The sequence below is a fragment of the Varanus komodoensis genome, unplaced genomic scaffold (genome assembly GCF_004798865.1).
Source record: "Varanus komodoensis strain SLA01 unplaced genomic scaffold, ASM479886v1 scaffold130, whole genome shotgun sequence".
NCBI lineage: Eukaryota > Metazoa > Chordata > Lepidosauria > Squamata > Varanidae > Varanus > Varanus komodoensis.
The window spans coordinates 87,453-103,483 of NW_025335377.1; the positions used below are offsets into that span (position 1 = coordinate 87,453).

Consider the following 16,031-nt stretch of genomic DNA (forward strand, 5'->3'; position numbering starts at 1 on the left):
GGTACATAGTCAAGATTGAGCGATCCCTTGCTGAGGCTCCAAACCCAGCCTCCCAGGTGAGTGCAGGGACCACCTGAATTCAAATGCACCAATCAGCTTCTCTGGTGGGAATTTCAAACTAATGAACCTCTGCCCAGTCTTGGCCTGGTCAGTGAAGGTGTAAAAGGGGGTAGCAGCATTGTTCTGGGTCAGTTGCCCTTTTGCTTGTGATGGGACTATTTGCGAGAAAAAAATCCATTATTTTTCCCCTCTCATTCTTGACATCCTTGATTGGGCTAGCAGGCCAAGACTGGATTCCTTGGTGTCCTAACAAAGGGAAGAACGTTTGGTCAAAATACATTGCCATGTGGATAGCAAGCAAGCAAGCGACTATTGTCTCCATCCTCAGGCAGAGAAGAATCAATTCCTGGCAAATAAAACTGCTCTAATGATAAGAAGGAAAAAGACTAGAATCACACATCATAATATTTCTAAAAGTAAATTGCATTTCTGGTTTGCCTTCCAATGCCATGTACACAGGATTTTAGCCATTAAGATGATACAGTGACACTACTTGATCCCCACATCAGACTGTGTGGTAATAGTTAGAAACATTTCTAAGGGGCTGCAGCTCCCCAAAACAGGAACCTTTGCCCCATCCAAAGAAATCTTGCCAACAGTTGCATTACTACAAGGAACAGAGACTAGGCAATTTGGTGCCTCCAGATGTTTTGGACTACAACTCCCATAATCCTTGACCACTAGCCAATTGTAGTCCAGTGCCTCTGGGAGCTGCCTAGCTTACCTATCAGGAGAACAAGATCTTTATCACCAGTCCGCAGTTGTGATAAAGTTGTGGTTTTTCCACGTGAGAGGAAAGAGATGGGAAGTTGCGCTGCAGCGCCGGGATCTCTACTGGCGAGGGCTTGCGTGCCGCCCTTGCCTTTGCACCGAAGTTAGATCTGCAGGAATCGGGAAACTTTCGAGCAAGAGTGTCGCCCGCTGCCAGTGATGCAGGTCAGTGTGCCTTTAAAGGGGCAGCAGACGCACACGCGGGATTTGAAACTCGGCACCCCGTCTTTGGGGGCAGCTTTCACCTTGCAGGCTGCCCTGGGGGATTAAAGTGTCGCCTAATCGTCCCAGGATGTAGGGAAGGGCTGGGTGCCAGGACGCCTGGGTTCTCTCCCCAGTCCCGAGAGCAGGGCAGAACCGGGACGTGCTCCTTTTCATTGCTGGGGAGGGGGCTAGAAAGAAGGGGGGTAAACGGCAGGACTCCTGGGTTCTACAGGCAGGGCAGGTCTGGGCTGCGCGGGGAAGCCGGGGGCTCCAGAGCTAGCCATCCCAGGTTGCGGGAGGAGGGAGCGAAATGAAATTCGTCTTGGGTTCTTTCTCCATGGAGGGAAGGCGAAATTTTGGGGAGATGAGCGCGGAGAAGGGAGGAGAGGGGGCTAGGAGCCAGGTCGCCTGGGTTCTCCCCGCCCTCCCCAGGTCTGAAAAGGGAGGAGGCGGGGCTGCGGTTTGGGTTAAAAGGCGAGACGTCCCAGCCCTCTCCCTCGGTCGCTGGTAGGCTGGAAAGCCGCACAATGTGGAAGGAAAGGGGGCGTTGCGAAGGAGGCGGCGACGGCGAGCCGGACTCCTGGGTTCTCGTCCCACGCTGCGCCGGGAGGGGCACGCATCCTAACCTTAATTGGTAAAAAGCTACTTGTGGCCCTTGGCCCCCCCGTTTCCGCGGTCCGCAGCGGAATCTCTAACCACGGGAGTAGATCCGCCGCCCCGATCCACTTTCGCACCGCTCCCCTGCTCCGCGTATTCTCAGTATTTCTACCTGTGGGAGAAAAACGACCCCCCCCCCCCGAAACTCGCCTTTGCTGGACAGATCTGGAGAATCCTCCGTGGAGGGGAGGCAATGCAAGCCCTCCCCTGCCTTCCCCCTGCAGCCTCCGATCGGGGGCTGAAGGATCAGACCCCCCCCCCCTCCTCAGGAAATGAGCAAACAGCCCGCGCTGCTGGGAGCCCCTCCTGACGAGGCGCAGCCTGCCCTCCCCTTCCGTCTCTTTGCACATGGAGGCGGGGAGAGGGGGGAGAGGGAGAGACAACGGGGTGGGGGGCGGGTTAACCATTCCTTGCCTGGCTTGTTCTGCAAAAGGGGCTGGACTGCGAGGGTCCCACCGCCCCCGCCCCTCAGGAGCGCGCCCGCCTGGCTTACTCGGAGGTAAGCCCCACTGACTTCAAGCGGACTTACGGCTGAGCGGGTCGCGCGTCATCGGGCGATTCGCCGGTTCAGTGGGAAGGCTTGGGATTGATTCAGAAAGGAGATCCCGGCTTACCTGAGCAACAGATTGAATTATTTGCAGGGGTGCCGGGAAACTGCTATATATTGATGGAAATATCTCCAAAAACTACAGGTGGGTGCTGCCATTTTAGAATAGGCATGCCACCTTCTCGCTCAGGCAGTTGGGAATGCCAGCCAGCCAAGCGGAATGCATCATTTAAGTAGAAACGGAGGAGGCCTGGTGTTTGGTTTTATCCTCGTGCCCCCTTCAGAAAGATTGTCCAGTGCATTAAGGTCCGCCGCTTTAATTGGTTCATTATCCCTTTCAACTTCCATAAACTTAGGAAGCTGCCTTCTGCGAAAACAGAAGGTAGAAAATAGGAGTTATTCTCTTTTCTCGGGAGTAGCTGGTAGGTTACTAGTTGCTGGTTGTTCTCTAGAGGATTTGCAGGAAATGGGCAGCAAGGATTTCTGACTCCCAAGAGTTTAAGATCAAGGAACACCGTGATTCCCTGGGCCCAGGGCATCATTATATTTTGTGCTGCTAAAATGAAGAAAGATCTGGAAAATCAGGGGTGCTTCTAGGCAAGGTTTTTGCAGCATTGCTGTACCTCATTTCGGGCACAATCCTGCCCATGGTTGGGCAGGAAAAATGCTACAAATCCCAGCTTTTCCCATCCAGTTGTAGGGCTTTTTCCTGTGGATGGGACCCCCAAGGGAAGCTAGCGGCGAGTCCAGTGCCTTTGATTCGCAATGCTCCCGTGCTCCTTTACGGCATCTTCTGTAATCTTTCTTGTCTCATTAAGGAAAAAAGGCCGGAGTAGAAGTACAACAGCGTATCTAGTAGTCCAAAGAACCCTCTCTCCTAACCTACATCACCCTGGCTCAGAAATCTTTCGCTCTTTTCTACCAGCCTCAGGCTGTTGAGTCTCAGATCTGAGTAAAATACACACACACACCCAAGATCTTGCACAATTGAAGTGTGCCACCTCTGATTGGTCAAAAGACTCCGGCTCTCCAATATTTCCAACTGCATCTTGTCCGGGCCTACCTGGAGATGCCAAAGATGACCTTCTGAGTGCAATGCAGGCAATCTATCACTTAAGTCTTCAATCTGAGACACTCACTGAATCCCACTAAACTCAGGGGAATTTACTTACTAAATCCCACTAAACTCAGGGGAACCCATTAAACTCAGTAAATCCCTCTAAACCCAGGGGAACCCATACACAGAGGGTTCTGTTGTAAGCTTTCTCCAGCCAAATGACGGCCCTCAACTCCATGGTGCCTATTTAATTCAGCATAATACCATAGCGAGTGCAGTACCTATCTTCTTGCACAGGTATGTTACAGATGCACTGAAATCAGAAAGTAACAATAACAAGACAGAGGTTTAAAAACTTGTACCTAAGAATTAAATTTACTGGGGAGCTATGATCATGGTTCCTTAGTACAGTGTACGCTTATGTTTGTCATATTTGTGAGATCTGATGTGCTTCAGTGGGCAAGATTTGCAGAAGTACAAAAAAGTCTTTAAAGTGCCTAATTTGAGGGAGAAACCCCCAAATATGGCCAATGAGGAATGGACGTGCTCAAGTCCTTCAAAATGCCAATTCACACTGAGAAAAAAGTCACTAATGAAGCAGCCCTAACCATTACTGTTTGGAAAACATAACCCACACTCATCAGTTGATTATGGGTTGAGTGTGGCTTGCTGTTGAACCATGGCTTGATGCTGAAACATGGGTTGTGTTGTCTGAACCCAGCCAAGGTAACAAACCATGGAAAACAGCCCACGATTCACAACACAGCAACAACCTATGGGTTCTTTTCATGGATTTTTCATGGTTACCTGCCCAGACCCGATGGTCATCTTCAGTGGTCCTTCTGAGGATGGCCCTGCCAAGAGAAGTCAGGTGAGTGGGCCTTTTCCGTTGTGGCACCCTGATTATGGCATGTACTTCCTGGAGAGGCTTGCCTGGCACCTACACTTCTGATGCCAGGTGAAGACCTTATCTTCCCAGGAATTCTCCCAGGAATCTTAATCTCACATTGTTTTCAATTCTATATTGTATTGTACATTGTATTTCTGATGTTTTACTCCAGTTTTCACTTTTGTACTGTTATTTTAACTATTTAAATTTTATACTATATTTTATACTGTATTTTATATTTTATTTTTTAATTGTTGTGAACAACCCAGGGATCTTTGGCTCTTGAGTAGCATAAACATGTAATGGATAAATAAATGCAATAAATAAAAAGCACACCTGGGCTCAGATATTAAATAATCCATATTACAGCAATAATCCACAGTTCAATGTCAAACTTGTGAGCTATCATGTTGTCAACATGTACAAAGCACATACAAAATTACCATGCCTACAAGCAAAAGGAATTATTTCAGGGTTATTTCAAAGGATCCTCCTTTCCTTCCCAATAAACAGACTTATTCACAACACTCAGGATTAGGAATACTTTTATAGACCAGGAAAATTACAATGCAAAACCAAAACTAAAAACATTGCCTATAAAACAATGGATATAAAAGGAAAAATGCTTATATGTTATTGCTAAAATAAACAATGATGTACTTTCTTCACGATTAAGTGCTTCACCTCATATGAATTTTGTAGGGTCTACGTGAAACATGACAAAGCTCAGTTCAAAAAAATCACATCTCTTCAAGCAAGTGTGCAAATACCACGATGGTTGCAAAAAACAACCGTATGTGCTTCTCAAGGCAAATTCCCCCCCGGCCATGCCTTCCTCATGCCAGGGATGTGCCAATGTGTTTTTTCATGCAGGATAGTCTACACAGGATTGGTGCCATTTCAGTGTGGTGGTGGTAGAAGCGTGCTGTAACTAATGCAGAGAAAATGCCTTTATTTAGTAAACATATATACTGGCCATCAGCCAGGGAGGCTGTCTGGGCAGTTTAGCAAATCCTGGGAATACGCAAGCCAGTGAGACCTCTCAGAGTACACGCATCTGTGTCTTTGTGTGGTCCCAAGTTTATCTTTCATGGGTGATAAACCAGGATTTTTTACCTCCTTCAAGTGCTGGGGGGCAGGATTGACTTCATTCTCAAAACCCATCCGCCCCAATGCCTCCCACATGGTATTGCCTCATTGCCCAGGGCTGTTTCTGCTTTGGGGGGCACCACAAAAGATGGGGGGATTAAGGAAAATTGGTGGGGAAGATTGCCAAAGGCAAGAATGGGTATCCCAATGATGCACCAAGATTTTTCCAGCAGGAGGGGAGGACAATACCCATCTGGCTCCACCTCGGGACACAAAACGCCCATGGCCAGCACTGCGAGGGAACTGGTTCATGCAGCAATTAAAGCAGATCAGCCCTTTCAGAAAAGAAAGCGGAGTGAACGTGCCTCCTTCAAACCTAGGAAAGTTCAGCAGTGCTGTTCCGAAACCCTCCATACCCTGCATTTGAGGCTCACCTGCACCCATTCGAATGAAATCAGCTAGCAGGCTTAGTTCCAACCCAAACTGTTTTCACCTCCAAAGCCTTTGTTTGTAGCCTCAGCATGAAAGTACCCAAGAAATTTTAGTGACTGATACAGAGAATCCCAAAAGTAACATCTCCCTCTGCTGTTAAGAAATAACAAGCTAATTCTTGACATTTTGCTGTACTTTGAGGGTATCCTAAAACTCATCCCCGGAGGGGAGTAGAAAGTCTCCCCTCACCTAATGGTAGAGTTCAGAGCGCGATTTCTTCCTCTGTAAAGGCAGGACGATACCATAGGGAATGCCGAGGAGACTTTTAAGGTTCAGTGGGGAGCGTGAAGATCTTCTCCACCCCCAAACGTCAAGGCAGGCTTTTTCGTAGCTTTGCTAGAGTGCTGTGCACCAGCAAGAGGGAAATGTGTACAGCTCCATGGCCCAACCACATCCTTTAGATAAGGGCTGTTGTCCTGTGAGAACCGAAGCGGCTTTCTTAATTGGAGCTGCTTTCCCCTTGATTCCCAGGAAGGGACGCTCGCCAGCCTTTTGCTGACACCCTCTGGAGGAGTGGGAGAGGAAGCCTGCCAGATCTGCACCTTGCTCTTTCCGGGAGAGGAACTGAAACATGGTTGCCCAAAGACCTTGCAATCCACAAAGCATCCCCTTCCGTGCATCTTGGGAGTCACAGCAACTACGGATAAGTGGAGTACACCCCCCCTTTTTACATTATTATCACTCTTCTACATAAAAACTAAGAAAAGCCATGCTGGATCAGACCCAAGGTCCAACTAGTCCAGCACTCTGTTTGCATGGTGGCAAACCAGCTGCTCCCAGGATCAGGATGAGTGCAGGACCTTCTCCCGCCCAGCTCCTCAGCAACTGGTGTACCCAGGCACGCCACCTCTGGTAAAGGAGGAGGCACATCGCCCACAAGGCTAACAGCCGCCGGTAGCCTCCCTCTTCTTCATAAGTCTGCCCAATCCCCTTTTAAAGCCATCCAAATTGATCGCCGTTGCTACTTCCCATAGCTGTGAATTCCATAGTTTATACACTGCATGAAGAAGTACTTCCTTTAATCTGTCCTGAATCTCCCCATCAATCTGCTTCATAAGATGAGCCCTCTGGGTTCTAGTATTATGGGAGGGAGAGAGAAATGTTTCCCTCACCACTTTCTGCACAGAAAGCGTCGTTTTAAGCACCTTGATCATTTCTCTCCTCGCATGCAATCCATGTTCCAACTCTGTAATCCATAAACTTACGTAATTCTTACAAGTGGTTTTGTTTCATCTTGGTAATTCTTCAAATCTACCTGATCTGGGCACCTGGATGGATCAGGTTACCCAAACAATGCATCCTCACACACACCACCACCCCAGCTTTTAAAAGGAGATTTGGGTAAATTGCTAAATTGTATTTGATATACACCCCTTAGATCCTGCATCTTGTGGAGAAGTTAGAGGGTTAGGCTTGAAATAAAAGCAAAACTGGGGCCAAAGAGGAAAAACAGCCATTCCCACCTGGATAGCTGGAGAATGCTAGTGAAGAAAGATGGCCACGGATTTCAGAACACCTCTGGGTCAAAGAGGATATTGGCAGATGCACCTACCCTGGCTCCCAACTGGCAAAGGGCCATGCACCGTCTTCATTTGAATCACAATATACTTCCTGAAACAATTGTGCACTTTATGCATGCAGTTATCTCAGTGAGGTTTTTTACAATCTGGAAAGGGGTTTGTTACATAGTTCAAACTGAAGGCTTAGCTCATGAAGAAAGAGGAGAAGCAGCGGCTGCCACAAGCAGGGGCATTTTAGAGCAAAAGGAAAAAACTGTTAAAAGACTGATTATTGAGTGCATCAAAGCCTGTAAAATGAAACCCAGCACTTTTTGACATTCACAGTCATTTTGATTATCGGGTGTGATGCCACGGAAAGCTAGAGGCTAGTATATGATGTAGGTCTTCAGCCAATTACCAGGCTCTGCCCTGTCTTTAATGTACCCAAATCTCCATCTAAATGGAATTCAAAAAGGCAATCCTAAAGCTCAGACAACTGTAGAGGAAGCTAACAATATTTTGTGTAAAGCATGGTCCAGTGGAATCATGGGCACAGACAAAGTTTGCTGTTGAATAGCAAACTTTAAAAATGTATGTATATACACCGCAATTTACAATGAGATTAATTCACACCCCCCACATGGTAGATTCCACACATTTAGCCTGTTTTCCTCAGATTTGCCATCCAGAATTGGGACAGAATCCAGTGGTTCTGATCTCCACTGATCAACCTAGCAGGTTCTGCACCTCTCTACAAAGACTGGTGGAGCCCAAGACATATGGGTCAGAACTTTCCAGCTCTACTAATAAGACTTCCTTCTCCTCCCCCAGTTTGCAGCAGAATCCAGGCCCATTAGCTCCCTTGCCGAGCCAGGATCTACAAGATCTTAGCTCTAGAACATTTAATTCTAAGGCATAAACTCTAAACACATGAATTAACAATGGCGGAGTGTCTTGCCCTTTCCAACAAGATAGGAGCAAGCACCACATATCTGGAGATTAGGCAAAAGAGAGTTCAGAACAAGTCTGACATAGGCTTGACCTGAAAATTTTATTTTTTTAATTAATGACCCATTGGTCCTTTTATTCGGGAACCACATATCTGATGCAAACCAGAATGGAAGTTGGCATCGTGAGATGCTGTAGCTTATTTACTTTTTAGCCAAGTCTCTGGTCCTCATGATTCTGAAGACCATTCCAAAAACATGTCCCCATCCCTTTCCACTTGTATGAGTCACAGAAACAATATGACCATGCAAACAAAGCCAACCTCTGATTCTGAGCGCGCGGAATGTGTGTTTCCTGATTGCAAAATGTGAGTTGGGGTGGATGCAAAGATGCCGCCTCACTTTTAACCCACTGCAGGCTCTTCCATGATCAGGCCTCAGTAGGAAGATAAAACTAGAGAGCCTTTGACTTTACTGGTATGTGTTTTTTCTTCCAAACATTCGTTTGATCCTCTCTCTTTTGGCAGGTGTGCTTACACCTTCCCACGCCAGAGCGTAATTTTCATTTCTTCCATAGGTACCATAAACGGTGTGGCACATGGGTTAGGCCAAGCCTCCCAAGCAGCTCCACACACTTCCCTCACAGCACTGGCCGTATCACCCTCTGCTCCATCTGGTAATTATCTGATTCATTTGATTTGTTTCCAGCCTTCCTACCAAGTAAAACAGCACCCAGGGCGGATGAACTGCTCTCGCTTCTTTTCTCACTGCCACGTTCCTTTTTAATACTGCAAATCAGGCATGCGGGGTGTTTAAAATGGCAGCCGTATATAAACAAACATGGCCGTCTCCCTGGGTATCCAAGAGTGCCGCCATGTTTATTCACCTACCGCAGCCATCTGTGCCTCCACCAGGGGCACCTAGAGCAGTGAAATGGTGACTCCCCAGGTGTGTGGGGAGGAAGGGCAGGTGTGGGCTGTCCTGCACCGTCTCTTACCAACGTGATGCCAATCGAGTCTTCCCAGCGAATGCTCCCCCCTTACCCCACCCCCTGCACACACACCCTGTCAAAAGAGATGGGGAGGGCCGAAGCAGGCCTGCTCTTAAGCCTCCGAGGGCTGACTGGACTCCAGAGGCTGTGTCTCAGCGCGGATACGCTTCAGCGGTGGAGCCCCCAGGGGAGCCAACTCTTCCGCCTCCGGGGTCGGCTCTTCGCAGGCCTTCTGGGGCTCCATGGGGCCTTCCGTCTCCAGTGCCTGCAGAAGAATGAAGATGTAACCATCTTGCCTCTTCCCCAGAAGGCTGCCACCTCTACTCTCCCCAAGGGCAACCTGGTGCCCTCTTTTACAGGGGACGGTCCTCTGAAGAGTTGTTCCAGCCCATCCCTATTCTTTTAAAGAGAAACAACCCAAAAAACTGTCTCTCATCAATAGTGTACAGGGCACAGTCTCCTGCTCTATGGTGAGATTGACCATATTCAACCACATTTCTTTTTAAATTATGCTATTTGTTTCTATATGTGCATCTGAAGGTCTAAAGTAGCATGTACTGTGTTTATGCAAACGTGTGTCCTCTGTTTCAGATTCTGCTGTCAACGTACAAATTACAGCAGGGCGAGGCTGCATGTGCAGGACAGCTAGCCATGCATGTGAATGGGGCCTCGCTGGGTAGCTTTAGCTATTTCACCATCCTTTGCTGAGCTGATCAAACAATAACATTGATCTTACATAGAACCTTTGTAATGATTAATTATTTGGCTATTGTTCCACTGAGGAAAAAACTGAGCTCAAAGGTGATGACAGCAACAATTAAATATAATTTCAGTCAATATATCCGTATCAGGATATTATCAAAAGTAGACTAGCATTTAAGCAAAATCAGTAAACAATTCAGTAAACAATCCAAACATAGTTGAATACCAGAGTGTAGCAATACTTCAAAAATATTTTATCACAACATTTGATATTTTTTATTTATTATATTTATATCCCACTTTTTTCCCTTTCAAGGAACTCAAGGCAGCTTAGAGAATTCTTCTCCTCTCAATCTCATTCCCCCAACAACAGCCCTGTGAGGTAGGTTAGGCTGAGAGGCTCTGACTGGCCCAAGGTCGCCCAGTGAGCTCCACGGCTGAGCAGGGACTAGACCCCCACAAGCCCTTGAAACATTTGCAATGAAACAAACCCTCCAAAAACAGCATATCTAATAAAGAGGAAATACCCTAAAGATGTAAAGATATTCTGTATTTTATTTGATGTTGTAAGCCGCCCCGAGGCCTTGGCAAGGGGCGGCATAGAAATGTTTTAATAAATAAATAATAAATAAATAAAGTGTATGTGTATAAATACAGAGGTGCCTAAGACTAATATATCCACAGCGCCCAACCTTACGAGGGCCGATCAAGTGAGAACCAGCCCCTCATGCAGCTCCAAGAGTTCCCAAAGCCCACCGCCCTCTTGGCGCCTCTTTCGGGTTTATGGGCTGCTTGACGGGAGGAGACACAAGTGGGGCTGCTCTGCCAGTCCCACTCGGCCCTGGATGCAAAAGACAGTCGTGCAAGTGGCAAGCGGAGCCGCTCTCCCAGCTCAGCACCTCACCTGCGTGTCTGCAGTCTTAGGAACCGGCTCTTCTTTGGTTAGCATGGGGGGCTCGTCTGTACCCTCCAGAAGGAGCACTCCAGAATCTGCAACCAGAAGGGGGAGACTGGAGTAGGCAAAGGAAAAAATCGGGGGGGGGGGCTATAAAGGCTGCAACCACAAGCTGCCACTGTCCTTCATGGCTTCCTGGTTGAACCTACCCCCTTCCTGCCCCAGCAAAGGGGGCTGCGAGTCCTCGGTCTTCAGCTCCCCTAATGGGGTGGGAGTCACAGTCTGGCTGCGGTCCGGGGTGGGTGTAGGGCTGGTGTCCCCCCCTTTCAGCAGAGAGGCCTCCGAAATTGAGCTCTGGTTGCTGTTCTCATCTGGGAGGAAAAATAAGAAATAGGACGAGGAGTGTCTTGGTGGCAAGAAACTGAAGACGGAGAACAGGAAGGACTTCTGTTGCCCTCACTGCCTGCATGGACAGCTCTCCACAAGCCAGGGCCACTTTGGACTTCGGCGCTCTGGCTGACAGAGAGATGGCTCTGAGAAGTGCAGGGCGGGAGGCAGGCCAGCCAGCGGCGGGCGAGGGCACCGAGAGGAAGCAGGGCTGTCAGCCCCTTTCAGCTTTCAAAACCAAGCGCTGGTCCTCTTTCTACCTCAGCCTTCTCCAACCTGGCACCCACATACTGGCCTGCAACTTCCCTCATGGCCAGGGTCCGTTAGCAGCATGCAGGAACACCTACACACACGATTCTCCTTTTAAAAAAAAAGACGTGGATCTCCACACAGGTCAGGTGGGTTCCCTTCTTGTCCCCTGGGAGGACAAATCGAGCCTCAACTCCATTGGCAAATATCTGGGTAGACAGAGGGGAGGGGCTTGGCCTGCTGGGAGGGCGGGGCCTGGGAAAGTCCCGCCTTCCTGACCTGCCACAGCCGTTTCTCCCCATTTCTGTCTCCCACCTTCCAAGATGTACCATTGAGGTCCAGCATGAGCAGAGCAGGGTTTCTCCGCAGGCTGGGTAACTGGGATCTCCTCTCTTTGGCCCTTTGCTGCTCGCCACTGCCCGCCAACCGCCTTTTCTCCTGTTAAGAGGAAGAGGAGGGAGAAGTAAGGAGAGGCAAACAGGGGGAAGGGGGAAGGCACAGATCTTAAGAGAAAGCACAGAGATGTCCCTCACCTCATCCCGGGGATCCATGATGGGTACCCACTTGTAGATTCGGAGCGAGGTATCCCCAACCGTCACCCACCGTTTTTCCCTGGAAAACAAACCAAAAACAAGACGCACAGCCTTTTTCATCTCGGGGATCTTCCCATTATCTCCCATTATCACGACCCATCCCAAATCTCCACAAAAATCCAAGGGACATGGACAAAATTCTAACCAGTTCCATCATTCCACTGAAGAATTCGAAGACATTTCATAATTACAACATTCAAACAGGTTTGCTTAAAAAAAAAAAAAAGTCAGCAGCCAAAAATAAAACACACTCTGGAAACAGCCACAAAAGAACAAGGAGAGAGGCAGGGAGTGACTGGCAACAGGAACTAAGGGCACGGACCTATTTATTTATTTCGTTTCTATATGTACCCCACAGACGATTTTCTCTGGGCAGTTTCCACAGGCCATAAGAACAGATGATAAAAGTGCAATAAAAATATAAAATCAGAAAGAAAAATATTCAAAAGTTGTGAACAGCAGAAAACAGATAAGAAAAACAGAACATAAACAGGAATAATCAAAAAAGTGCACAAACACCCGTTGATCCCCCTCAAGCCCATGGGTGGCCAAGGGGCATCTTAACCTAGCGCCCAAAAGATCAGATTCGGTACCAGCCAGGCCTCAGTGGGGAGGTTATTCCATCAATGGGGGGCCACCACCAAGAACGCCCCCCCCTTTACCACCCTCCACACTTTCCTCAGAATTGGCACTTGGAGGAAGGCCCCAGAGTTAAGCATAGTTAGTATCTAGGTAGACTGTCAATCTTATGCACTGTTAAGACAAAAAACCCCACAATTCCCAGCATTTCCCAGTCAGATATTTTCAGCCTAAACAGATACAGGATTGAAGCCTAAAGATGCAATCCTATACCTGCTCACTTTGAAGTAAGCTTCACCGAATGGAATTTACTTATGAGGAGACATGTATAGGATCATACTGTGAATCAGATCAATTACATTCATCAAGAGCCACGTTGTAGCTACTTCCCCCAAAAGGAGATGGACACATAAATAAACATGCTTTCCACAGTCCTGGAGCTACAGTGGAAAAAGCCCAGTTCCATTTTTCCAAACTGGTAAAGTACAAAGACAAAGAGATTGTGCTGTGGATCAGGAAGTCCTTGCATGAATTTTCCTTCTGCTAAGAACTCACAAGGCACCGAACTTCTGACGCACCAGGTCTCTCCATCCAGGCCCTGGGTACAACCCATCTCCTCCTGAACCCCCATGGTCCCCACCGTGAGGGTCTTTAGGGTGCGTGAGGCATGTAACTGCAGCACAAGGTGAAAGGTTCAAGTCCCCAGCCCACACTCAGGGCTCCCAGGGCTGAAGGGCCCCATGAAAAGGAGCCCTGGCCTCTGCCACCAAGTCCCACCACTGCGGCCAAGAAAGGCTACCAGTGAAGGAAGATCAGCTTGTCCTCAGCCCATTCACAATTCTCTACTTTAATCCACTCAAGATCCCTTCCCTTGAGTGTCTTTCTATTTAACAGCCTCACAGAGAGACCGCATCTCTCCTAAATATCTGTCTATTTTTATTGATCAATTGAGATGAGCCACCTTGAGGAGGTACTGTTTGTCTGAAAAGCACGGTAGGCATGATTTATTTAAATAAATCCTCTGCAAAGACAATTAGGCTAGCATATGAAAAGCAACCATATGAATTGCAAGGAGAGAGACAGATCAAGCACCCTAGACAAGAACCTATTTTTCTTTTTCTTTCTTCCTTCCTTCCTTCCTTCCTTTCGGCTTGGTTTGGCTCTCTTTCTTTCTCTGTTCTGTTTTTCCCCCAATGGTTTAAAAGTGAATGGAGGTAGAAATCAGTTAGGGGCACCTGGAATCCTGCTGCCCTGGGCAGAGACTTGGGTTCTGTCTCACCTCTTGGGTTCTGCCAGCCCTTCTGGTGGCCAGATAGTTAAGGCAACAGGAACTGCCAGATCATGTAGCACAACGTCCCCCAACATATGGATCCACTGAAATATAACCCCGGACAGGTGGCTCTTGTGGCCCTCAGTGGCAAGGGGAGAAACTTGAAAAAGAAGCCGTTTTGCAAAGACCCCTTCCAGAAAAGTAAGCAGCACGGAAGCATCTTGCTGGCAAATCTAGGATCAGGTCATCCTGCACCATCTCTTCCAATGGGCAGAATAGGCACAAAGTCATAAAAATACCTGGTACAATTCAGTGTTTCCCATGCCAAGCAGCAACTGGAAAATGTTCACAAAACCACCTGAAATGCTTCATTGAATCCTTGGCATGGGGACTGCAAAACCAGCAATCCCAAAATGTAGCCAGCCAGCCCCCCATGAGATGAAGCTGGAGTACTGCCCAGAAGCAAAAGTCACCCCCCCACACCCCACCACTGCATAACCTGCACTGCAGCCCCCCCGTAATCCTTCTCAAAATTGGTCGGTTTGCATATGGCAAACATGTCGCATTTCTGCAAAAGTTCCTCCAGCCGCCACTAACGGACCGTCCCCCCAGCCTGGCCTCACCATCTGCGGACATGTTCAATAGCTGCCATCACTTTCTTGATGTCATCTTTTGCCCGGCTCCTCGTCTCAGCTCGAACGGCACGTCCCGACATCAGGAAACAAGTTTGGAGATTTGCGTCGTGCTGAGAGGCGGCTGGAGATGAAAATTCAGAGCTGTCTACCTCAGCTGCTACTTTTCACTTATGATCTCTTGATCTATTAATCCCATGTCTTTCTTTGCTCTCTCTTTTCGTACCTGTTTTGCTACCCCCCTGCTATCTTTTGCTCTCTGCAGTGATCACAACATTAGAAATATATGTGTCACTCTGTCATCCTTCCATCCCTCCAGCGGTCCACCCATGCCTGCCTCTCCATCAAACTGTCGTCTTCCGTCAATTTGTTTCAATATGCCTCCTCTCTCTTTCTTTCTGTCTTTATCTTAGTCCTCGTCTGCTCATCATTTTCCCTGTTGGGTCTCTACTGTTTTTTTTCTACTTCCTTCTCTTTGTCTTCTTTTCCTGTCCTCTGTTTGCCAAAAAGGGGAGAGGGAGGGAAAAAAAGGAGAGAAAGGACGGAAAAAAGGCGGTTCACCATCGGAAGAAAATAATATACTTCTTTCAGGGATTTTTTAATAAAGATTTGCAACTAAAGGAGCGCCCTCTAGTGACTAGGAGAACAGGAAAAATCTACACTCTGAGAACAAGACTGCATCCTTTTGAGAAATGACGGATGGACAGGTTTGCAGGTAGAAATGCAGGGAAGAAATGAGGAAGGGAAGGCTCAAACAATCCAAAATTCAGAGCAGTTTATTAATTTCACAGAGCCCTTTGGGGGAAGACTAGGAAAGAAAGGGTGATTTTTTGCAACGCTGCAGGTTTTAAAGGGAAAAGTCACAGTGAGGTGCCTTACCTTTCTTAGGATGGGCTAAAATGGCCCCCAAATAGGGAACAATCTTTCAAGTTCTACAGAATTCTTCTTGAGACTGGATGCTAAGAGTTAAAAAGCTGGATGTGACATTAGCGCCCCAAAACCTGCAGTCTTAAAATGGAATTAAACGGCACTTCCAGTCAATACTACCTTGGGATTAAGTCCCGCTGGACTCAATGCTACTGACTTCTGAGGGAATGCCATAGGACATTTATTAACTTAGGGCAGAATCCTATGTATATTTAGACAGAAAAAGGTCCAATAATTCCCAGTTGGAACTATGCTGGTTGGGGCACACTGGGAATTGTATGACTTCTTTTCTAAGCATGCATAGGATTGCACCTTTAGTCTCTGTTATCTGCAAAACAGATCTGAGGTTTCTGGGACAAAAGAAAAAACTAGTGTCCCCAGAGGTTTAAATCCATACACACACACCTACTCAAAACTGTCTGCGGTACTGATGGGCTCATACAGGTCCCTTGTGAGGCAGACAGCAGGAAAAAGGAATATAGTATTCTTTATAATAGCAAAATAAAAAGCTGGCATGGGTAGTATTACCTAGCATTACCGCAGATGGCATGTGACCCTTAAAAGCTTCTGTCTTAAGGTCAGATGGCAGAAAAT

At 47.6% G+C, this 16,031-nt stretch overlaps 1 protein-coding gene across 2 annotated transcripts; it reads right to left on the reverse strand.

The window, feature by feature from the left end:
* Positions 1-9,313: 9,313 nt before the first annotated feature.
* Positions 9,314-16,031, reverse strand: BCL7C (BAF chromatin remodeling complex subunit BCL7C). Of its 2 annotated transcripts, none has more exons than XM_044422553.1 (7): positions 15,966-16,031; positions 14,502-14,634; positions 11,970-12,048; positions 11,766-11,874; positions 11,010-11,171; positions 10,810-10,895; positions 9,314-9,468 (listed from the first exon to the last, which is right to left on the reverse strand). In XM_044422553.1, exons 1-7 carry the CDS (start codon positions 15,985-15,987, stop codon positions 9,316-9,318), a joined length of 744 nt encoding a protein of 247 aa, XP_044278488.1. In that variant the 5' UTR covers positions 15,988-16,031; the 3' UTR covers positions 9,314-9,315. The 2 variants fall into 2 exon arrangements, with proteins under 2 accessions (XP_044278488.1, XP_044278489.1); XM_044422554.1 differs by lacking the exon at positions 15,966-16,031 and adding an exon at positions 14,737-14,941.

Excerpts from the sequence above, each read along its gene's own strand:
- BCL7C (XM_044422553.1), bottom strand. The coding sequence starts at position 15,987 with ATGCCATCTGCGGTAATGCTAG. Across the intron at positions 11,875-11,969 it reads TCATGGATCCCCGGGATGAG|GAGAAAAGGCGGTTGGCGGG; the intron begins GTGAGGGACATC and ends TCCTCTTAACAG. Across the intron at positions 10,896-11,009 it reads TTTGCTGGGGCAGGAAGGGG|ATTCTGGAGTGCTCCTTCTG; the intron begins GTAGGTTCAACC and ends TTCTGGTTGCAG.